Genomic DNA, 24,121 nt, shown 5'->3' on the forward strand with positions numbered 1-24,121 from the left:
AGGAATACCTCTGTGGTGTTCTCTGTATTACCTGGAGTTGAATATTATCCTGCCTTACTAGGCTGGGAAAATTTTCCTGAATAATGTCCTGAAGCGTATTTTCCAGCTTGGATTCATTCTCTTCGTTACATTCATGTACACCTATCAAGCGTAGATTAGGTCTTTTCACATAGTCCCATATTTCTTGGAGACTTTGCTCGTTCCTTTTTATCTTTTTTTCTCTAATCTTGTCTTCTTGTTTTATTTCATTGAGTTGGTCTTCGACCTCTGATATCCTTTCTTCTGCTTGATCAATTTGGCTGTTAAAACTTGTGCATACTTCACGAAGTTCTCCTATTGTGTTTTTCAGCTCCATCAATTCACTTATATTCCTCTCTAAATTGTGTATTCTTGTTAACATTTCGTCAAATCTTTTTTCAAAGTTCTTAGTTGCTTTAGATTGGGTTAAAACAAGTTCTTTTAATTCACAAAAGTTTCTCATTATCCACATTTTGAAGCCTGCTTCTGTAATTGGAACACACTCGTTCTCCATCAAGCCTTGTTCCGTTGCTGATGCTGATGGGGAACTGTGATCCCCCGCTGAGAGAGAGGCGTTCTGATCTTGGGCATTCTCAGCCTTTTTTGGCCGTTTTCTTCCCTTTGTTATAAATTTATCCATCTGTGATCTTTGAATTCACCGTCTTTGTAATTAGGTTTCTGAGTGGACGTCCAACTTACTGATTCTCAGCGCCGAAATCTGAGCAACCCACTGCACCAACCAAATCAGCGGCGTTAAGATTGATGGTGCTTTTCCGACTCTGCACCAAGAACCGTCGCTCCAAGGCGCCGGCAAAACCGCCTCGCCGGTCACAAGAGTCGCGCTGGCGACCCGTGGGGCTCCTCCGCTGGGAATCTCCTGGTGCGTGAGCAACAAGAATTCATGTGAAGGTGTGGTGTCCTCTCATTCTTTGCGCTTTCAGTGGGAGCTACAATCCCGAGCTGTTAGTGATCAGCCATCTTGGATCTCTCTCCCAAGTCTTGCCGAATGGCACTTCATACAAGGATGCCCAGTTCGTTCCAAAACTCCCTGTCCTTGGCTGTGGAGGCTCCTCTCCGACAACTAAACACAAAAGCACCCTGAGCCCCCCTAGTCCAGCACAGCCTGGAACTGCCTTTCACATCATTGCTGTCCTGCTCATCATTTTTATTGTGGCTTCTCTAAGCAGCCTCACAGTCTGCCATGGGTAAGAACTCACTGGGGACCTCTAAGTAGCTCCCTTATTTTCAAAGATACAAATAGAGCAATCACAAAGATCGCATTTTCAACCCATCAAAGATGATTCCTGAGGACCGCTGTTGGTACTGGGAAATGTGCTGTAGTGTGTGAGGACATGGAAGGGAATTCAGGATACAGTCCTTGTCCTCAGGGCATCTAGTTAGGGAGACAGCAGGACTAAGAAATGCTCAATGCTAGGGAATAATGAAAATGGTTTTCCCTGAATGCAACCCAGACAGAAGTCATGGTAATGGAAGAGGCAGGAGCAGGAGCGTTGTATGCCAAACACTTAGCCTCTCCCGTGACTATTTTCAGTCTAGAAAGGTTCTAAGGCCTCTCCCAGCAGCAAGGGCTGAGATTCCACCTGCACCCACAACAGAGAACCAAGGGCCGGGGCTCTCATCTTCCTGACACCTTCTCTTTCTCTGGTCTTCCTTCTGACATCTTCCCAGTCCTAATGACAGTTTCACCTAGTTCAGCTACTTCCCTTGAATCACCTCCCAATCTTGGGCTTTTGCTTCTGTTAAGTGCCACACTTGAAATCTGTCCAATCAGAGCTCCCTCCCATTTCCTGGTCACTGCTAATGTCCCTAACAGTGGTGTCTGTTCTGCATAATGGCACCCCTGAGAAGGTGATACAAGCTCTGGCCCTTATCCATTAAAAATGCACATATCGTACATAATTTTTCCAAATTCCCTGAGGCACAACTCTGCGAACCCAACCTTGAACCCTGACCAGCTGTGACAGACACCTGTCCTGCTGCACTGCATGCTCTGGCTTCATCTTCCCCTGACACCTGGATTCCAGGGACTCCCTGGAAGTCACTGCCCCTTCGCAGCCCCTTTCCTCTTTCTAACTGTGGCACTAACTGTGGACACTCACACTCTTGGGAAATGCCCCTTGGTACCCTCTGCCTGCAGCCTTTAAGGGCGCCTGTCTTGAGTTTATGTCCACTGTGGCATCTCTGTATCCACCACCGTGATTCACAGGTACTGCTAACCATGAGTCACAAGTCCAATACTAAAGTCACCATGTTATCCCCCTGCCCCCAAACTGGACTCTGCCCCCAGATTTCATTTCTAATGGCACCACTCTTTCCCCATTCTTTCAGATGACTTCTTTGGGCCTTCAGCTCTCCCTTATTATTACCCCAATTAAGTACTAAACTGTTTAGCGCCAAGCTAAATGCGTCTCATGTTTTCTTCTGTGTCTGATCTTCCCTGTGCTACTGCCTGTGCCTTTGAAATGTCTGGTGAATCCAGGTTGTTCCTGGCAGCACCCCACCCAGGCCCTAATAGTTCCACTTCCTGGGTGTCTCCTTCTCCTCCACTTCTCACCTTACTCTCTGCAAATCTCTGCAATTCTCGTCTTCCCGAAACACCATCTTCACAAAGTGACTTTCCTCATAAGAACCCGGAATGGCTCTGTCCAGCCAACTGTGGGCCATGCACACCCTCTGCCTGGCTTCTGAAGCCTTTCACACTGGGCCCATCTCCCGGTCCTGGGTCACTTTCCTCTGTGCTCTGGGCCACAGTGAGCATGGAGGGCAGGAAGTCAGCTCAGGGCCTGGTTCCAACTGTGTGGTCTTGTGCAAGTCACTTCATCTCTGGGTATCTCAACTTCCCCATGAGTAAAAGGAGAAAGTGAGTATCTGCCTTCCTGTCATTCTATTAATGTAGCTGGCTTATCATGATTAATGCCTGCATGGGGCGTAGTGCACACCTGACATCACTGAGTCTGTGAAACTCACTTCCATGCAACCTCGAAACCTCCTCTGTTTCCCCGTCAAGTGGAATGGTTTCTCTTCTTTTTTTCTGATTAGATCCATTCCACTTTTGTTTCAAAATTCAGCTCACAATTGATTTCCTTGTCATTCACCATTCATTCAACAAACATTTACTGGGCGTCTCCTACGTGCTGGCTGTAGTGAAGGGTTCTCAAGACGTCGTGCCAAATGAGTAAGGGGTCAGGTCAGAGTATGGGTGCCCTGCCAGAGGAGACCTCTGGCTCGGACTGAGGGGCTGCAGGAGGTAGAGGTGAGCATGGAGCTCAGGCTGCTGCTGGCAGTGGGGAGAGTGGGAGAAGGGACTGTATGAGTATGAAAACAGGGAGGACTCCCTGGGGCCCGAGGGGAGGGTGAGACTGGCGGGCCGGCAGGGAAGGAAAGAAGGACTTCAGGGTATGCGAAAGGCACGATGGGGAGCCGGGGATTGCTGTAAGCTGGTCAGAGACATGCCCAGAATTCTGCCTTCTCCACCACATTCCTCACAATCAGGACGCTGTTGCTCTGCACATGCCGGTGGGAATGGAGCTGGGCTGGAATCTGGCACTGCTCTTCCCAGGGCATCCTTTTGTGTGGGACAGCAAGATGCCAGGGGCCATGAGCCCAGCTACAGAAGAGCAGAGGAGACACTCTCAGTCCTGCTTTAAAAAGATGGCGCTACAAATGAATGGCTCCAATTTCTGGGTGGGGTTTGGCCCGCCAGTTCCTTGGTCCAAGGCTGTGAAGGAGGGCTTAAACAGAGATTAACTTGACTCCAGTTAAGTGCCCCAGGAATACTGTGTGACTAATTTAACTCCAGCTGTAGCTCTAATCTTGCCCTCAGAGTGACCCAGGGTTTTCCTTCATTTAAAAAACAATTTCTCTAAGGCCTGACTAGTGAAAACAGTATCTTTATCAAAAGGAATTACAGTTAAGCAGTACATTCCTTAAATAATACCACTTTAAATAGGAAGCATTTCTACAGCATTATTGTAAAGCAACAGGGCTTAACTGATCCTTATTAATAACCAATATTGAAGCCAGGCAAGGTGGCTCCTGTATGTAATCCCAATACTTTGGGAGGCTGAGGTGGGAGAATTCCTTGAGGCCAGGAGTTCGAGACCAGCATGGGCAACACAGTGAGACCCCATATCTACAAAACAAAAAACATTAGCCAGCTGTGGTGGCACATGCCTATAATCCTAGCTACTCAGGAGGGTGAGGTGGGAGGATCGCTTGAGTCCAGGAGTTCAAGGCTGCAGTGATCTATGATCATGCTACTATACTCCAGCTTCGGTAACAGAGCAAGACCCTGTCCCAAAATAAAATAATAAAATTAAATTAAAACGACAAACATTGTAAGGCTTGTTTACATTGAAATCTGATCCAGCTTGTCCCCTCTGTGCATTTTTATACAATGTTGTGACCAAATATACCTTCTAAATGAACCAAAGTTGGACCTGCTCATCTCGTAGCTTTGGATGAGCAAATGTACAGCAGAGCCCTGTTCTGCCATGAGCGTGCCTGGATCCCATGAAACCACAGGGCAACTGGCAAATGGATCTTTGAAGTGCAGGATGTCCCGTGCTGGGTGCCTCTCCCAGAGCACACGTGGCTGGGATGCAAGCTTCAGATGCTTGCACATTCGTGCTTTCCCAAATTAAATCTGTGATGTGGAATGGGAAGCTTCAGCCCTCTGCTTGAATTAGCCCCTCCTGAGGGTGCCGGGACTCAGGGGGCACTGGAATAAGGCTGCAGAGGGGAGTGACAAAACTAACTTGGCAAGTGGTGGGCTGTCCTCATCTCCTCAAAATCATGCCTGGCTTCTCCCTCTAATTTGGGTTTTCAAGTTTACATAGCAGATGCAATGCCTAAGAGAAAAAGGGCGCTGTCCCAGGCATCGGAGAACGGTCAGTGGGCACCTTCTGCTATTTCTCAACAGCAGGCACACCCCAGCTCTGGCCCCCAGCAGCTCCACTCACCTCATCCACAGTCCATTGTGCCACTTGGCTGGCCCGGATGTCAGCCACGCCTGGAAGCAGCTTGCAGTGTTGCTCCCTGCCGAGGGGCAGGTCCCGGAAAGGGTGGGCTGACACCGTGGACATGAACACTGACTGGTGAAGCGCCTGCTGCGCCTGCTCCGCCGAGTATTCTGCAAGAGAGGTGGGGTGGGATGAGGCTCAGGCTCCCAGCGAGCAAGCACAAGTCAGGGGAGGGAAAGTACAGACACCACCAGAACCCAGGTCTTCTGATTGTACAGCATCACCCCCAAGCATACCCTATGCCACCAGTATGTTTTTGGGCAGTGGTCGTAGAAGACAGATATTACCCGTGCCCAGAAGACTGTGGCTCTGTGCCAGCCACATTCAAATAATCTCTATGAGATGCTGTTTGATGGCCAAGGAAGGGCTGGTTTGTCACTGCCATTGGCTTATCTCTCCTTAAATCAGGAGTCAGAGAAATCAAAGAACCATGCAAATTTGACTACTAAGCAGATTGGCACACCGAACCATCTGGGATGTGTAGGTACACAAAGAATAATTTCTTCCTGGAAGCAGCCTCATACATCTCTAAAGACAGAATAAGCCTCCATCCACATCTGGCTTCATAAATCCCCTGGGTGATGCCGAACATGCCATGTAGCAAGGGTCCCCATGAGATGCTGGGTGATACCAGCTGCTGCTGCTGCAGATCCCCAGAAATGCGGGATGACCTTAGCTGGGGTGACATCCTGTGGCAGCCAGGGATGTTGGAAAGCAGCCGAAGCTGAGACATGACCTCCCTAACACAGGCACTCTTAGATAGGATGCTCTTTTCTGAGCAGCTCTGAAAGTACCATGGTTCTAAGGTACAGAGGACAATGGCTGTTTGCACAAGATTAGCTGCTGCAACCGAGGAGTGAGACCTCGGTGGGATCTCAGTGCACTCCAGCTTCACACTTATCAACAGCTTTCTGTGCTGGTTTTCTATCTTCAAAAGTGACTTTACTCTTATGTTACACTCTAACATTTAAGGGAAAGGCATGGATCTCAATTCCCTAATTATTTAAGTTAAATTTACAAATGGATGAGGAGCAAAAATATTATAGAGATTTCAGAGGAAACCAATGCCATTATAATGACGTCTTTTAAGATACTTTCAACACACATTAGCAAAATAAATCTGCTGATATTAGAAGAGACTTTGAAAAGATCACAAAAGGAAATGTTTTAAGCCCTCCAGAAATCTACCTTTTGTAATGCAAAGAGAAGGTTAAATAAGCTGCCACATAATTTAAGATCTATTATGATGGTTTGTGTTTTACTAACAAAATTTGAAAAACCATTATGCAAATATTCCCACCTCAAATTAATTACAGCGTTTAGTGGGTGAGGCTGACCTGCATGGTCACAGTCACATACTCCTTAGCAATCAGAAAGGTTCTAAACTATGGGCAAGCTTGTCCATCACTGGGCTTCTCTGTGTTATACCACACTCGTGTGTCCGAACAGTCATCCTCATATTTACCAGCATTTGCTGTCTACACAGATAAAGAGAGCAAAATTGCCAGCTTCTCCCCCATTTTTATGCTCCAGGTGCAAGCAGCAGCAAATTCATCTCTAACTGCGGATCATCCAACACTGACCTTTTTAGTATGTAAATAGGTTACCTCTTCTGTGTAGTTCAGCCAACAGTTTGTAAACCTGCAGGTTCTGAAAGGGAACTTCACATCTTCCTTGAAAAGGCAGTACGTTGGCAAATGTGAATGCTCTTTAATGAAGCTGTCGGGCTGGACAAGGGGCATGTGCAAAATAAGCCCTTGAAACCCATAGTAGGAGCGTCATAGGGTCGGTCTGCAGTTGCAGTGACATAGAAATGATCAAGAGTTTTCCTGGGAAGCCAGGAGTTAAAGCCCTGCACTTAGGGATTAAGATTTGGGCCCAAACTGGGCTTTATTCTGGAAAAGAATAATCACATCACTTCATCAGTTGTTTTAGCTGAAATAGTGTGGACTTAAACCCAACATATATGTATCTCAAATTCATTCCCTGGGTAAATTGATCATGCATAGTTTCCAAAATATATAGGACTCTGAAAGGACACAATTAATGAATCGTATATATTAGAAGAACAAAGATGTCAAATGATAGCGATTAGATTTCTGTGATTCATAAATAAAGGCTGAAGTCATTAAAAATGTAAAAGACAAAAAGACACAAGAAAGCCAGAAATCCGTGTGCTCCCTACAAGAAAATTGTCCACATCATAATTCTGGAAGCAAATTATCTACTTTGGGCGCTGGGACAGACCCTTGGAAAGATACCTAATATGTGGCTGAGTAGTCCTGGGGCTCCTCTGCCCACTGCTTGCCACTCTCAGAGATGGCTTTGGGCTCCAGAAGATGACAGATGGGGACTTCAGTTAGTCCAAGTAGCAAGATGGCCTTTAGATCACAACAAAAGAGACGGAGTTCTAGCTGTATGCTGTTCATTTGAACTCAGGCTGGTTTTATATTATCTGTAGCTTTTGAATACAGTTACCTGTGTCCCTATTAAATCAAACTATTTGAAGAGAAGCCTGAATAACACTGAATTTGAAAGCCCACGAATGGTGTGGGGAACAGGCTCTTTATGCCAAAGGGAGTACCCCATGGGCAGCGGGAAAAGATCTGCAGGTACTTGCTGGCTGTAGATTTCCTACCTGGGGTTCAAAGTTTTCACTGGGCATAAGGGCTTGTGTGTGTTTATCTGTAACCTCAAGTTTTGGGAAATGCTTTCCAGAATCCGTTATATGCTGAATACAGATGATGTTTTCCAATTATTAATTTTACTGTATCCATTGTACAGCATGAGACAGAAAGTTTGAAAGCTGAGCTTTTGAAAACTCAAAAACACATGAGTTGGTCTAGGGAGGGAGTCCCTGGATAGGGAATCTGGAATAATAAGTGTGTCATCCTTAAGACATGCCCGGAGGTGACAGTGTCTGCCATGCAGGGTTGGTGGGAGGGAAAAGGAGAAGGTGCAGAGGTGCTTAGCAAGGTCCCCAGCGTGCTGTGAACACTCAGTGGCTGCTACTACCTCAACTGCAATCTGCACATCTCTTGAGGTCAGGATTGATAAAGGGAAGGGGCCTAATTCTAAATTAACACAATGCAAGACTCATTTGCATTTGGATAGTGTTTTGTGGTGGTTGTGTTGCCTTCTTTGTACCCTTTACCTGGTCTAATGTCTTCAACAGCTTATGATTTTGGGGTGGGATAGTCGGGTCTAGCTGAAAAAATGCTTGCATGTACTTGCTTCAGAAGCATGGCCTAGTGATTTTCCCACATCATAGCTGAATGACCTGGGATGAGGTACTTAATTTCTACGTATCAAAGTTTTCTAGCTCTAAAATAGGGTACTAGGAGGGGGACAAAAAATAGAATAGAATAAGAACAGAACTTATACCTCATTGAGTTATTCTGATTTGGACAACTCCCAGTATATAACGTGTTTAATATGTGTCAGATATTATGTTACTGTTATAAATTACAAAGGTATTTTAAGTTGTAATGATAGTGAAGGTGGGGACATACAACACTTCCAAAGCCAATGTGGCTGGATGTGCCTGAAACTTACAAAATCCAAAGTCCAGACTCAGATTCAGGATCTTGAGGGCCGTGTTCAGATTTCACACCTGAGTGGTCCTGGAATGACCGTGCGGTGGTCAGTGAAATCGCTGTCTTAGTGGAAGGAAGTGAGATCCGCCACTGCAGGGTGGACATCTGCTTCCCAGGCAGCCTGCTGCCGACGTGTGGCAACCGTGTCAGATGCTAAAATGCTCTCGGCCTGCCAGCTTGGAAATTATGTGACTCTTGACAGGCTTTTAAAATTTAGGGTGATTTGCATTATTTTAAATTCTGTGCATAAAATTAGACTTTTGAAAACATCCACTTAAAATTTGCATAAATTTTTGTAACATGCAAATACACTGATTTTAACTTTTTACAAAGCCCAGCATGCATGGTTTCTGTTATATCAGATACTCACTAAAACGTCTTTAATAAATTAAAGGACATAAGCTGATGATGGAAGGCATATATTGTTCCCAGAAACCATTCTCATAAATCAAGACGAATCAGATTCTTCTATCTTGGGGCACTTCGAGTAAACTGAACCTTCCAGATTTGATAAGGATGTTTGCCACAATGAGAGGGCAGAAGGGTGACTTGTGTCACCCTTCATCCACCAGAGCTGGCCTCACAGCCCTGTTTCCACCTAACACAGCTGAGGGACATGAGATGCTTCCCAGTTGCATGACCTCACTGCAGTCATGACTCCTGCCCAGCTCCCCTAAAAGTCAGCCAAGGAAATTCAGCCAGCAAAAGCAGCCCTCCTACTGGAGGTTTTAACATTTTAATTAATCAAAATGTCCTTTGCACCGGAAAATGAAATGTATATGCCATACTGCCTTTGCCTCTAACACCAACGTGACAATAAATAGAGATATCCTTATATGTAGGATGCCTTCTCCTTCCAGAAAGCAGAATACACAAAACTTGTAACTTCAGTGGTTTGTCATTTGGGGGGGTTGGTTGAAAGAGTTGTTTTGCTACCAATTTTCTTGCAGTGGGTGTTTCTTTTGGATTTTATGGCCTTTAAAAAATATATGATGAGGCCGGGTGTGGTGACTCATGCCTGTAATCCTAATGCTTCGGAAGGCCAAGGCGGTAGGATCACAAGGTCAAGAGATCGAGACCATCCTGGCCAACATGGTGAAATCCTGTCTCTGCTAAAAATACAAAAATTAGCTGGGCATGACGGTGGGACCAGCTAACCAGGAGGCTAAGGCAGGAGAATTGCTTGTAACTGGGAAGCAGAGGTTGCAGTGAGCTGAGATTGTGCCACTGCACTCTAGCCTGGCAACAGAGTGAGACTCCATTTGAGAAAAAAAAATATATATATATATACATGAATGACAAAGTGTTTAATGATTTCATTCAAGATTCACAGAGATGAGCTGCACCTTCAAGTTTCCAAGGCCAACATGTTCAGCTCCGTGTCCAGCTATAGGGTCCCAAGAGGCCCTGGACCACAGCACTGGAAGACTTGGCCATGGTTCTTGAGTCTAGCAACACTCAGAGAGGAGTAACCCATCTCCAAAGATCAGTCATTACCCTTCCTGCAGAGGTAATAAACAACACGCTGGAATCCAGCTGATTCCCTGATGAGACGCAAGCCCACTTTAAAAGTCAGAACTCCACAGCCAGGAAAAGGCCAATCTTTTCCAGAGGGCCTGAGACAGCCAGACCAGCCAGTAGTGGACAGCATGTGACCTAGGGCTGCCTTTCCAGTGAAATGACCAAAAGACTTGTGACATGAGCCACAGTACCCTCTGCTTTCCATTCCACAGTTTAAAAAGGAAAGTATTCGACCAGGTGCAGTGGCTCATACCTGTAATCCCAGCACTTTGGGAGGCAAAGGCAAGAAGACTGCTTGGGATCAGAAGTTCAAGACCAGCCTTGACAACACAGTGAGACCCCGTTTCTACAAAAAAAAACAAACAAACAAAAATAGCTGGGCATGGTGGCATGCACCTGTAGTCCCGGCTACTTGGGAGGCTGAGACAGGAGGATGACTTGAGCTCAGGAGGTCGAAGCTGCAGTGAGTTATGATTGCACCACTGCATCCCAGTTTGGGTGACAGAGAGAGACCCTGTCTATCTTTTTTTAAAAAAGGAGAGGAAGAAAAGCTTTTAAAGACTAAAGGATTTTAATTTGTCTGAAAATAACTTAAAGGTAGGTCCTTGATTTCCTCTCTGCCCTCTCACTCTTCCTTCCCACTTCTGCTCTACCCTGACAAATGAGAAGGAAAACCCTTTATGGAAATGTTCTTTAAAAATATGGCTGTTTCTTCACAAAAGCCTCACAAAACAAAACCGAAGCAAGTGAGTCATAAATGGTACACCACAGTCTGCATGACTGGGCCTTGAGTTATTTTTAATCCCACTAAAAACGGAGACCCATTTCACAAGTAACCTTCTCTTCAATGAAAGGGGTAACAGTTTTACTGTGTTCTCTGTTGCAAAAAGGAGGAAATTTTTTAAAAATGCAGTCAGTCCCCAAATCCAATTATGTGATTATTGTCACCCACTGAGTAATCTGTGGCAGTCACTGACCGAGTCCCGTCAATTGGTCTGGCACTGACTGAAAAGTTACTCGTCCAGGTCCTGTACTCTCATAGTGAATTCCACTGGAGAAGCAAGGAAATGTTCAGAGACGCTTTTCACCTGGGAACGTTGCTTTCTTCCCATGATTACCTGTTTTCATGCCCTGTGTACTAAACATGCTTGGAGCTGTCATTTCTCAGGCGCATCGTCTTCTCTGGATTTTGATGCTTCTGGGTCTACTCAGTCTCTCTTCTTTTCCATTTCTTTATCTCCAAAACAAAAGTAAAAAGCAGAACAAGAGTGGCCTCGCCATGATGGGCAGGACAACTGTCTATTTCCGTCTGGGAACAGGAGCTCCCCGGGAACGCTCGTCTCTCTGACAGCAGGCACTCAGCACATGCTGTTTCTTAGATGCCAAACCACATTGCTCCTCCGACACGTGCTTGGCCTGTCTGCTGCACTGTCTTCTATTTCTCATACCCTTATCGTTTAGAATTCGTACACGGATATCTGCAGTGTTTTCTAATTTTAGCTATCGGTCTTCCCTCATCCCCAGCTGTCTCTTAATTGATTTTATATAAATATGGGAAATGACGCACACAAGAGTCAGAGATTTTCCACTGCCCAGTGGGCTATCAAGAGGGTTAGAAGTTGAATGAAGAGTGCTGGGTGCCCTAGCTCTGCATACTGTACAATAACAGTAACCACTAGCCACATGACGGAGCCCCTGAAATGTAAAGCCTGCAAACTGAGTACATCCTGGATTTTGATCTCTTAGTAGCAAAGAGCAGAGTGTAAAATATCTCCTCAATAATTTTTTGAATCTTGATTTACATGTTGAAATGATATTTTGGATCTACTGGGTGAAACAGAATATGTCGTTAAAACTAATTTTACTTATTTCTTCTGATTATGTTAAATACGGCCAGTAGAAACTTTTAAACTCCCTATGTGGCCAGCATTCTGTTTCTACTGGGACAGTGTGTGTCCAGAAGAATGCTGAGCCCACGGCCTCTCTCCAGACCCACCCGAGAACAGGAAGAGGCTGGATGGCTGCATCCAACTAACATGACTCTTGTGGAGTAATGATAATAGGGCTTGAGTAGCCTGGATTTCACCCTGCCCCAGAAACCCAATAACAGAAGGCACGAAGATAGGAGGTCATGGACAGTCTAGAGGAGTGGAAGGGACTGTCCGGGGGATGACCTGGGTGCTTGTGTTGGCTCCGTGGTTCGTTGGCCCTGAGACTCTGAGCCACGTGTTTGTCTGGCTTATAAACTGATGCTCAACAAGTACCTACTGAGTGGATGAGTGAATGACTGAATGGCACATGAATGAGTGGATGAGTGAATGACTGAATGACGGATGAATGAGTGGATGAGTGAATGACTGAATGGCACATGAATGAGTGGATGAGTGAATGACTGAATGATGCATTAATGAGTGGATGAGAATGACTGAATGAACGCGTGCATGCCAGAAGGCAGGGACATTTTTCATTTACTACAAAAGCAAAGAATGACTTTCAAAACTAGGTTAGGAACTGTTCAGATTTAGAGCCATTTTCTCTAAACGTGTGGCTGCCCAACCCCAAATCACTCAATGCTACAGGAGTGTGTGGGAACCCAGCTGCTCTTTCCTTACCAGGGCTTGGGGCCTGGCAGGGCAGACTGAGGGAGCCAGGCTTAGGAGTCTCTGGACTCCGGAGAGCATCTTTCAGGCATTCTTCTCCAACCTCCAGGGGCAGCCAGCTCCTTGGAGTTCCAGCTGTCAGGCTGTGCAACAGCTCTCAATGGGCAACCTTCCCACCTCAGTCCCGCTCCCTCATCCAGGGAGAAGTGGTCCCTCTGCACTCAGGCCAGCCTCTGCCCTGCTGCCTCCTCCTCATGGTGGCATCTCTGAGGACTGAGAGGGCCCCTCCCAGGTGGGCACGTGTTCTGTGGTGCCCGGTTCCTCCCTGAAAGCTGCGGCTACTCCTCCAGGAGGGTCTCCATCTGCTCATGATTTCCTCAGTGGGTACCCAAGCTAGGCCCCAGGGTTTCCCATTCTCCCATGCACGTCTCTTTCCTTGGCTCCATCCAGGAACTGAGCCTGCTCCCTCCCTCCCTCCCCTGGTGGCTGCCACGGCCTCCCCTGTCCTCTGTGCTTCTCCCACTCAGGCTGACTGGCCCAAAGCGTCTGGCTTCCTGCGCCTTGCTGCCCCCACACAGGCTCTTGCAAGGGGCTGATTGCCAAACACAGTAGAATCTTGAGGGAATAAATCACTTACTATGCAGGGAAGTGGCAGATAAGACACTTTCTAGAGCAGGAGGCAGTCACGACTCTATGAAGGGGCTCAGCCTCCAGGTTTCATTCCTGAGGGCAGGGTTTGAGTCCCTGCTATTGATGCTATTCCTGCAAGCACTCTTTTAAGGGGTCCCCAGCCCCAGGAAGTCTACCTTTAGGGTTCTCTAGATCCAGAGGCTCAGTGTTCTGGATGCACAGACCCTGGCCAGAGCACTTGGGAGGGGCACAGACTCCTTGCCACCCTAGACCTCATCACTCTCCGTGGCCTCCCTCAGACGGGGAGGAGGTAAGTCCTGCCTCCCCAGGGCCACCCCTGAATACCCTGCCACTGGCTGCCCTTTATGGAAATTGTCCATTTGTTTTTTCAGCCCCCATGAACAGAGTTAGAAGTCAAGGGCAGCCATTTCGAATTCATCCCCAGAGTCCCTTGGCACAGCGCACACCTGACACACGGGACAGTGTAACACGGGAGCTTAACACATAATGGGACTGTGGCGCCTTCTGAGGAACTGTACCACAGGGACAGATAAGGCAGTGGCAAATGCCGACTTATCCTGTGCCTGTGAAAACAGTGAGTTTTTATCCCGTGATGTCTTACTTGCCAAATATACTCATTGCTGAAAGGCTGGAAATTGTTTGTGACATGAAATCTTCCTCACTCCTCAATCTGATATTCGAGGAGCAGATATCCCTGGTGTCGTCACAAAAGTGCAGAAAGATCCGTAGTAACTTTTGATAGGTTGCTCCTCCAACACGAGACCTCCATGCAGCTTACTTTTTGATAGCCAGAGAGCAACCTTTCAGTTTAATATCTACTTCACACAGCTTGAGACATCATTAATTACCTTATTTTGATTGGTACCACAACCCAATCGCCCAGCATGTATTTTTAGACCTTTTGCAAGACCGGTTTCCTTTACTGGCAGAGGAGAGACCATCCCTGCATGGACATCAGCGTCAACCTGACCAGGCGCCTGCAGTGGCTTTGGAAGTTTCTTCTTTGTTGGCATCCTCCCCCTGGTGACTTCCTACTCTGCTCTCCACATGCAGATACTGAGCAACAAGCCCTGCTGGACTGGACATTCACAAAACTGAAAGACGTTACCGCTTTATACACCTGTGACTAGGACACAACAGAAGACACTACAGTGCCCGGGGATGGGGTTTAATTGTCCTTCAACTCTGACAGTAGCACTGATGGAGAGGAGCCGATGGATATGGAAGTAAGCCCTGGGTTCAGGGCAGTGGTATGGGCATCCAGGCCTACGGCGGAGGGCTGTGCAACTGGTGAGCAGCCTGAGCAGGTCTGCACGCCACTCTCCCAGCTCCACAGTGGAAGGGGCAGGTGAATGAATGTCAATTATCAACCTTAAAATCGCAGCGCGACCTATGTCTGGGAGGGCAGACACCATATTCTATTTGTCTTGGTAACTGCCATACCCCGGCACAGCACCTGGTACACAGAGGTGCTCAATAGCTGTTTGCTGACAACCAACAGGGCAGGAATAACTCTTGGGAAGGGGCAAAAGAGTAGATCATTCTTGGATGAAGGATGGAGTCCCCCCACTCTGTCCATGCTATGAATGAATGCCTCATGGACTGTGACTCCCTTCTCTCTGGGCCACCCCATTCCCAACCCCTGGACACAACATTTGAGCAGAGGGTCCGCAGTTGTCAACTTGATCAGAGAGAGCCCTGACTGAAAAGAATTCCAAGGTCCAGTGTGTATCCAAGGTTCCTGGGCTCATGTTGATGCACAGCCAGCCCAGGGCACAGCACTGTGCCTGTTATCCAGGAGCGCACAATCAGAATGACAAGGATGGGATCAAATGGAATGATCCCTGCCAGGGGCCAGGGAACAAGCCTGTGCTGCGGCCACTCTTAATCATCTGTTTAATTCACTCCACATGACTTCATGAAAGATGGTGCTATTAGCCGTCTCTGACAAATAACATGGCAGTCTCAGAGACACCAATGTAACTTGACAGAAGCGATTCAGCAGCCCAGAGTGGAGTTGGGGTACTGACCCTAGAGCCTGCCACACCAGGGATGTTCCTTTCCTCCAGTCCTTCAAGAGTGGGTTATTTCTCACACTGCCTGTACATTCCTGTTTAGAGGGTGACAGGCAGAAGTCACACTTTGGGGGCAGGGTGTGGCCTGATCATCCTAAAAAGACAGGGTTGTTCTTCTTTAGCAAGCCTCTGTGTTGCAATACTCAGCATCCGAATCTCAAAACAGGTCCCTGGAGGTATAGTCAGATTTACCTCAAAATAAACATTGCTTCCAGGGATCCTACATGGGACCCTTAGAGACCTGGTCAAAGGAGCACCTTAGGCTACGGGAATGATAACCACCTCGGCAATGCCCAACAGGAAGTAAAGGTATATGCCCCCCTCCAGGAGCCACACCCACCTCTGTGGGAAAACAGGGCTGCTGCTCACCCTGCTCGCCTCTGGCACAGAAAGCTGCTTTGTCCCTGGTACACAGCTCAGCACAGATGCTGGTTCCCAGGTACCACCGAGGGCTCCCCTTATAGAGGGGCTAATGTGCTGACAGACAGAGTTAGAGAATTCAGCCTGTGTCATGGGGTGCTCTCAGGGCCAAGTGGCTTGTCTTGGGAGCCACCTGTTGTCACAGGTTTATGTGCTCCCTGCACCCTGCAGACAGCTCTTCCTGCTTCTCAGCAGAAACTCTCCTAGGCCTAAGGTCACGTGTCGTCCCTCCCACTCTGGGAGAGTGAGAGGCCAGGATGCCCCCCAGGAACTGAAGCCAAGCACCCCCCTCTCAGCTGCACATTGCATTGTCTACTTGTGATTCTTTTGTTGAAAACATATAAATAAATTGGTTTGTACACTTTTTGTTTTTGAGATGGAGTTTTGCTCTTGTCGCCTAGGCTGGATTGCAATGTCACAATGTCAGCTCACTGCAAACCTCTGCCTCCCAGTTTCAAGTGATTCTCCTGCCTCAGCTGCCTGAGTAGCTGGTATTACAGGCATGCACCACCATGTCCAGATAATTTTTGTATTTTTTAGTAGAGACAAGGTTTCGTCATGTTGGCCAAGCTGGTCTCGAACTCCTGACCTCAGATGATCTGCCTGGCCTGGCCTCCCAAAGTACTGGGATTACAGGCGTGAGCCACCACACCTGGCCTGTGCACTTCTTTTCACATTTTACTTTTGGGCAAACTCAATGAAGAAGTAGCTCGTGGGCTATTTTCTTCTTGTAGGAGTTGTGCATATTTCCAGCGTTTTCCTGGCTTTGCAGAGAAGCCAGACGCAGCAGCGCACACAGGATGAGTTGGCCTGGGCTGATTTGTGCTCCCTCCCGCACACACCAAGACTAGCGAGGCGGAGGATGGCAATGGCTGGCCGTGCTTCTTGGGGAAGCATGCCCAGGTGTCTGTGCCCACGCCAGATTTCCCACTGCTTAGCTTTCTGAGGAGGCCTTCCTGCCTGTTTTTCAGGTTTCCCTCTGTTCACACAAATCAAATGTGTGTACTCACACATGCTGGCGTGCACTGCCCTCCCACAAATGACCCCTTGGTGTTCTCTGGGCTCCTTGGCCTGGTCTCACCTCCTGATAATTACATACAGCAAGCACAGTGGGCTGTGATGATTGGAAAATACATGGGTCAAACAGAAAACAAAATTAAGGCTAGTCTTTTTTGTTATACAAGTAAAAGAAGAAATGAATATTCTTAGTGTTTCATAGACTTCAGTCTTTGCTTTAAAAATTATTAGAACTATGAAAAGTTATCTGTTATACAAGTAAAAAATGAATATTCTCAGTGTTTCATAGATTTCAGTCTGTTCTTTAAAAATGATTAGAATTATGAGAAAGGAACAGTAAATGACACCAACTTTTAAGAAGATCGACTTGCTCTGAAGTAAGATCAAACATGCAAAAGGCTCTGTGTTCTTCATTATGGGCTTCGGGTCCTTCCGGAAACTAAGTTCCAAAGACTAGGTGCAGTGGTTCATACCTGTAATTCCAGGGCTTTGGGAGGCCAAAGTAGGAGGATCCGTTGAAACCAGGAGTTTAAGACCAGCCTGGGCAACATAGTGAGATTCCTATCTTTGGAAAAAAAAAAAAAAAAAAAAAGGAGGCTTGATGGCCCCTGCTTGTAGCCCCAGCTACTTAGAAGACACGCAAAAGATCACTTGAGTTCAGGAGTTCGAGGTTGCAGTGAGCTGTGATTGTGCCATCATACTCCAGCCTGAGCAACAAAGTGAGATCTCATCTCAAAATATATATATATATATATTTTTTTTTAAAAAAAGAAACTACAGTTCCAAGTCACACAAAAGCTATTCTATTCAGTCAGCTATTATTCTCTTCTAGAATAAATATCTCCTGATGCCAATATGCACAGACGTTGTATCTTTTTTCAATTTATCAACATTCAAAAGAACAAAAAACTTTTAATATTCTCCGTGTGTGTGTGTGTGTGTGTGTGTGTGTGTGTGTGTTGGGGAAAAAAAGGAAGAACAAAAACAAAACACTTGAAATGTTTAAAAGGCAGAAACAAGTAACTTGCACAAATTAAAGAACAAATTATAAAGCAAAGGAATAATGAAGAAATGGAATTAGCCCTTACATGTTGCATTTCAACCTCCTATCTAAAAAGAGAGAGTCCCTCCAGTGGAGCTATGAGCTCCCATCTGAGTGAGACCTGCACCCCCACTTCCCACACAGGATGCCCACTCCCCTGCACTTTGGCAGGGCTCCCGCCACCTGCCTTTTTCTTATACTTGACAGACAGCCTAAATAATCCGGTCTCTTCATTTAGCCACTGGCTTTCTTTACACTGCAGAATAGACTTCCCAGGTCTGCCAAGCTGCGGACACAGCCAGAGGTTATTTCTTCATGACATGTCAGCATAGGAGCCAAGAACGTTCAATTAATCTGAAGCAAGGTCTCTGTTACATGAGATTCACACTTTTCAATTAGAATTTTTTGAGGAAGCACAGAAGCAGAGGAATCTCAGACAGAGCCATTCAGAAACCTGGGTTTCATAAAGACTTCCAGAGGTCATGGAAAATGCCCAGTACAGAGTTAATGGCATACTTTTAGAAAATGCACATTGAGAAACGTGCTGTAAATTAGTTCATTTCAGATGCTAATTTTATACTCATAATATCTTTCAAAATGACGTCTATCTCATTGCTGTTTTTAAAAAAGTCTAAGATATTGGATCAAAGCTACTACATTCATCACATGTATACTTAAAAGGAATAAAAGATGATATAATTTACTCTGAAATCAATTAATTTACTATGGTTTTCTAGGTATGTGAATATATCAAAAGACGCAGAATTCGAAAACTATATTTTTTTATCCATATTAGTAAATATAACTACTAAGTAATTATTTCTTAGTTACTGGTTTGAAGCTATCACATCAGAAATTCCAGTAACAACCAAGGAGCCATTGAAGAAACAGGCTGAAGGCTTTATTACCTCAGCAGAAAGATAACAATTTCCTTGGATTTTTTACTGCTACCACAGACAGTAATATGAAAACTGATGCGATTTTGTTAAGGGAGCCTCAAGTTGCTCACGCTACAAGCAAACACAGTTTTGTAAACTAAAGCCTTCGTTTCCAGCATGAAGGGAACTCCATATTTGTAACGATATGGTAAGTACAGGACACTTGTATCCAATCCTGTTTTACACTGCTGTGGAAAATAACTGCGTTTGTTTGGAATCAGTAATTTTCTCTACATGGCTACTTTCTACTTGAGGAATAGCCATTGTGGGAGCGGTTTCACTAGAATGCAGTTACGTTTTAAGGAGCAAATGCTTAAAGACTACCCAGTCGTAGATAACCGAATCACTGCTAGTGAAATAGAGAAGTCAGTGTTAACACCAACACTTGAAGCCACAACACAAACCTTTTCTTAAGTATCAGCTATAAAAGGCAAGCTGCTAACGTGTGTATTTGTGTGGGTGGGGATTAAATAACAAATAGTGTTAGGAAATAGAATGATTTTCCTGAAGTCAGCGTTGAAGAAGAGTGACTCGGGCAGGCTGTCACCATGCTCTCAAGATCCTGTTGGTTATCATGGGTAATATTTAGGAACATTCCGCAGAGCTTCTAATAAACCATTTGAAAGAGCACAGGCTTGAGCAGTGACAGAACATAATGGCAGTGATGGAAAATGCGCCTGCAATAAACAAGACACAGCAAGTTTCTGAGGTCAGGTGAACCCTCTCACTTCCCAAATAGCCCAGGACTCTTCAAGGAACTTACTGCCCCTGATTTTTGGTCTTTCCGTAGGCTGATTTCCTCATGTTAAATACTCTTCAGTGATACAGTGAGGCATCATTGTGACATGTTTTTTATTCTAACCTGGGAATGGCAAGATCATCTGAATTTATTTATTTATTTATTTATTTTTTGAGATAGAGACTTGCTTTGTCACCCAGGCTAGAGCGCAATGATGTGATCTTGGATAATTACATCCTGTGCCTCCCAGGTTCAAGCTATTCTCCTGCCTTAGCCTCCCAAGTAGCTGGGACTACAGGTGTGTGCCACTACACCTGGCTCATTTTTGTATTTTTGGTAGAGGTGGGGTTTCACCATGTTGGCCAGGCTGGGCTCAAACTCTTGACCTCAGGTGATCCGTCTGCCTGGGCCTCCCAGAGTGCTGATATTACACTGTGCCCTGCCCATCTAAATTTTTTTAAAGGCCATATAAATTTATTAGGACATACTGTTGTAATTATTTGGAGGAATGCAAGGATAAGTGTTTGTGGCCACATTTCTGAAGTATGATAATATTGCTGAGTCCCATTCTTGAGCTATACTTTATTGTAGAATATTTCCCACCTTAAAACTATGGTGACAGCTTTTATATACCACAGAAAAATGATTTCTTTCATGGCTTCCTCTTTTTAGTGGCTTCCACTATGCTATTTGGAACAGAAAATAATGACATGAATATAAATAAAAAATGTTAAACATACTTAATTATGCTGCTGTAACAATGCAAGAAATTCTTCAGCTCACTGAGTATTTGGCGGGGTGGGGGGAAGCCTTTTAAAGTATTTCAGAGGCAATTCCATTTCAGGTTTTGAACAGAAAAGGGAGTCCCTCTTCCCCCACCTTGATACCTTATTTCCATCACAGGTAGCTTTGCTGCTCATATTCTTATTTCTTTCTTGGTGAGAAAATTAATTGATATGCTAGAGTAATTTGTTTCCAGAGTGAATGTGAACCTTGTTTCTGAATTATTTTTGGACTTTGGCTTTCTTAATCATAGCTAATGATCTAGGTGTCTTTAGGAGTATTATTTTCAGCGGGGAAAATTTTTATAGGTGTAGATTATTGGCCAAAATCATTGGTCAAGTCTTGATAAAGAAAAGAAAAACTGCTGTTTGGGCCTCAAACTATGCTTTCCTAATGACTAGGAAGACATCATTCTCAACTTACTTTTTTTATTTTTTCTGGGAGCTCCAGATAACAGCACTATGGGAAGGAGGAAGAATTTAATGAAGCTTGTACCTGCCAGCTGAAACTAAGCAGCCTATTTATAAACTGCTCTAAAATGTAAGTAAAAAGCTCTTACCTACTCAAGGTTCATAAAAGAGTGCTAGCAAACGAGTGAAGATATCAAGGAGAAGCACAAGCTGGGAAAGAATCGCATAGTGGATTGAATCAGAGGCAAGAATGGGAGACATGATACTAGGGACTCAGTGGGAAACCGGAAGGCAGATTTTAGCTAAGGCTGACCTGAATAGCCCTGGAGGTAAGATAATGTTACAGGTAAAGAATAGATTATTAAATATCGGGGCAAAAAGTCTCTGCTTGTTCTATTCTCAATAACTACAATTCAGTCTTCCTTCCCTTTGTCTGCTCAAGCCTGAACACGTCCTACATGGCCCAGCACCCAGGCCGTGCTTACTACATGCCAGGCACTGTTGTAAGGATTTTAAATGAGGAAAAGGAGGCACAAAAAGGGAATGGAATTTGCCTAAGGAATCTGCCAGAAGATAGCACAGTCAGAATTCCCAACAAGGCTGCCTGGCTCTCAGGTCTGTGCTCTGGACCCTATGTTATATTCCCAAAGGATGTTTAAGTCATAAAGGAAGGTTGTTAACAAATAGGCAAAAATTGGTCTGGAGATGAGGGCTTAGGGAGAGGGCATGCTGAGGGAATGATTTACCTACCTACCTGGGAGTAGGGGTAAAGTCTTGAGGTGTGATGTCTAGGGGGTAGTGTTTTAGAGCACATGAGACTAGGGAAAGGGAGCTCACATTGAGGACAAAAACCAAAGATCACAGAGGAGAGGGATGGGGATGATGCTACAAATGGACCAGGAGAGAAGCTGATGCGAAGGATGTATTTTGAGGTTGAGATCTTGGGGAGGGATGCTGGAGAGGGTCGGATCGCCTGCGTATGAAATAGGAAGGTGCTGACAGACTGAAAGAGATGCATGCCTTTGACTTGTTCCACTCAGACTCCTAAACGGTGAGCACGTGTGAATGAGAATACCTTTCACCTAGAGGTTTAAAAGCCATTTCAGGTATGATGGTATTTCAGCCCCCAATAGTCTTGTGAGATATTATAGCATGCTCCTATTTTCAAATGAGGAAACTGATATGCGGATTGCCTCATAATCTGTCAGCAGCCACAGAGCTAGCAAATGATACGGGGTGGGAATCGAACCTGGAACCTGACTTCCATTTCACTGCTCTTTCCATTAACTTATATTCTGTTTTTTCATCTCTCTGAAGTTTATATGTCAATGTGTGCATGTGATATCATAAGATGAGGTCACCTTTAATAAACATTCCCTGGGAGCCTCTAGCTTGGAGCTTTCATCTCCCTTCATTGCCTCTGATGGCTGTTAATTTTCCCTTTCTTAAACTTTAAAATGTGCCTTTAAGCAAAGATTTCAAAATAGGCACTGTTAAATTCTGCTAAAAACAAAACCAATAGCTCTGTGCCAGAGCAAGCCTTCCCTGTATCAGAGAACTGCCTGAGTGTGTCTGTGTGGTTGGAAACAATGCCAGCGAGCCTGTGCCTTCTGTGCAGTGGCCTAGAGGAACGTACAGAGGCTTAAGCAGTGGGCATGAACCCGAATCCAACTACACTGTGCCTTTGCTGTGAAACTTCTGACTTCCCAGAGCCTCAGTTTTTCAGGGCCTTCACAGTTACCAGTGTAGGATTGCTAAGGAAATTAAATCTCTTGTATGGGATTGTGCTATGCTAATGTTAGGAGTTACTTCCTTTTCTGTTTTCTGCTTTCTCCTCCAGGCCACGAAGCAGGTAACTCCCAAATGAAAAAGGAAGCAGGTCTCTCCCATGATCAGTGGGATGGCTGAGCTGTCTGCGATGCCTTTGCATCGTGCTGCTTCGCTGACTCTGAAGGTCTCGCCCACAGCCACAGGTGACCAAGCCTCCAGTGACCTCAAGGAGCAGCTGCCTCAGTGATGCTTGCAGGAGGATCAGGATGGAGAGGGGTCTAAAACCTCCATTTTGTTCCCTTCTTTTGTCTTTTTTTTTTTTTTTTTTTTTTTTGACTTCCCTAGGGAAGGGAAAAGGTACTACAAAGTTGGAAGAGGCATGAAGGAAGCAGAGAGAATGGAGGGCCTTCTAAAATGGGTTTATTTCTCAAAAGCCACATAACGCTCCACAAATTCACACTAATCTAACACTTCTGCACTGTGCCCTCCCTCACTCCAGCCCTAACCGTGGGGCGAAGACCCGCAGTGTGAGAATGTGCTCGCAAACCCTGCATGGATCCGCGGCGCGTGTGGATGCACTCAGGAGCCGGCTACATTTCAGTTCTTGCTACTCGTATCTGTCTTGAGCATCCACCCACAACAAGCAATGCAGATAAATAAATCCCCAAACCTCACCTGGTCACTGGTTCCATCTCCTCCCATCTCCACCTTTAGTAGGAAACATCATATATCACATTCTTTGATATGTCTTTCTCAACATCTCCCCTGCTCAGATTACCTTTTAGTAAAAGTTTATAAAACAAAACAGAATTTATTAAAAATAGGTCAGTGGAAAGGTGAGCAATATAACTTCTGAATAAAAAAAATTAAACCAGTATATGATTTGGGGATTTAGCAAAGTGAACTGATAAACTAGGACATTCAAATCTATTACACCAATATTTTCTCTGGAAAGAGATTGCTTGCTTGCTTGCTTTGCATGCAGTTTCACTTCAGGACTTAATTCCTTGTTTAAAAAAAACTGGAAGAAAATTTTCCATTAGCTGTATTTTACTTAGATCCAGAGACAAAGCTCAGCTAATGCATATTACAATATGTAATTAAGCATAATTACGTTAAAGTATTAAAACACTGTAAGTTATTAGAAATCATAAAATTTCTTGCATAAAGTCATTGCATGAATTACTCTGGTGCTTATAAGACCCCTAATCAGGAAGAACTGCCTGAGATGGCAGAGATTTCACTTGCCAGGACTTCGAAGCCCATTAGCAGATCAGAGGACTTGGGAGGGAGGTGATTTTCCATTAAAGCTACAGCATCACAGAAACTTACCCTCTGAAGTCATTCTTAGATGAATACTTCTATGTCATACACAGCTAAATTCCAATAGTCATAACAATTATTCTAAATTAATTAAAATACAAATAAAATTTTAGGCTATGTGATAACAGATAATATGACAAAACAATGCCACAATTGTTGGAGGGGTCTGTATGATA

The 24,121-nt window shown here is 45.2% G+C and overlaps 1 protein-coding gene across 4 annotated transcripts in view; it reads right to left on the reverse strand.

The window, feature by feature from the left end:
• The window catches only part of L3MBTL4 (L3MBTL histone methyl-lysine binding protein 4), a 456,802-nt gene that overhangs the window by 11,788 nt on the left and 420,893 nt on the right, over positions 1 to 24,121 (reverse strand). For all 4 annotated transcript variants that reach the window (XM_074383753.1, XM_074383752.1, XM_039463865.1 and 1 more), the window contains one exon: positions 5,001 to 5,170. In XM_074383753.1, coding sequence (XP_074239854.1) covers positions 5,001 to 5,170 — 170 coding nt within the window. The remainder of the gene's footprint in view (positions 1 to 5,000; positions 5,171 to 24,121) is intronic.

The sequence above is a fragment of the Saimiri boliviensis genome, chromosome 13, assembly GCF_048565385.1.
Source record: "Saimiri boliviensis isolate mSaiBol1 chromosome 13, mSaiBol1.pri, whole genome shotgun sequence".
In the NCBI taxonomy this organism is placed as follows: Eukaryota; Metazoa; Chordata; class Mammalia; order Primates; family Cebidae; genus Saimiri; species Saimiri boliviensis.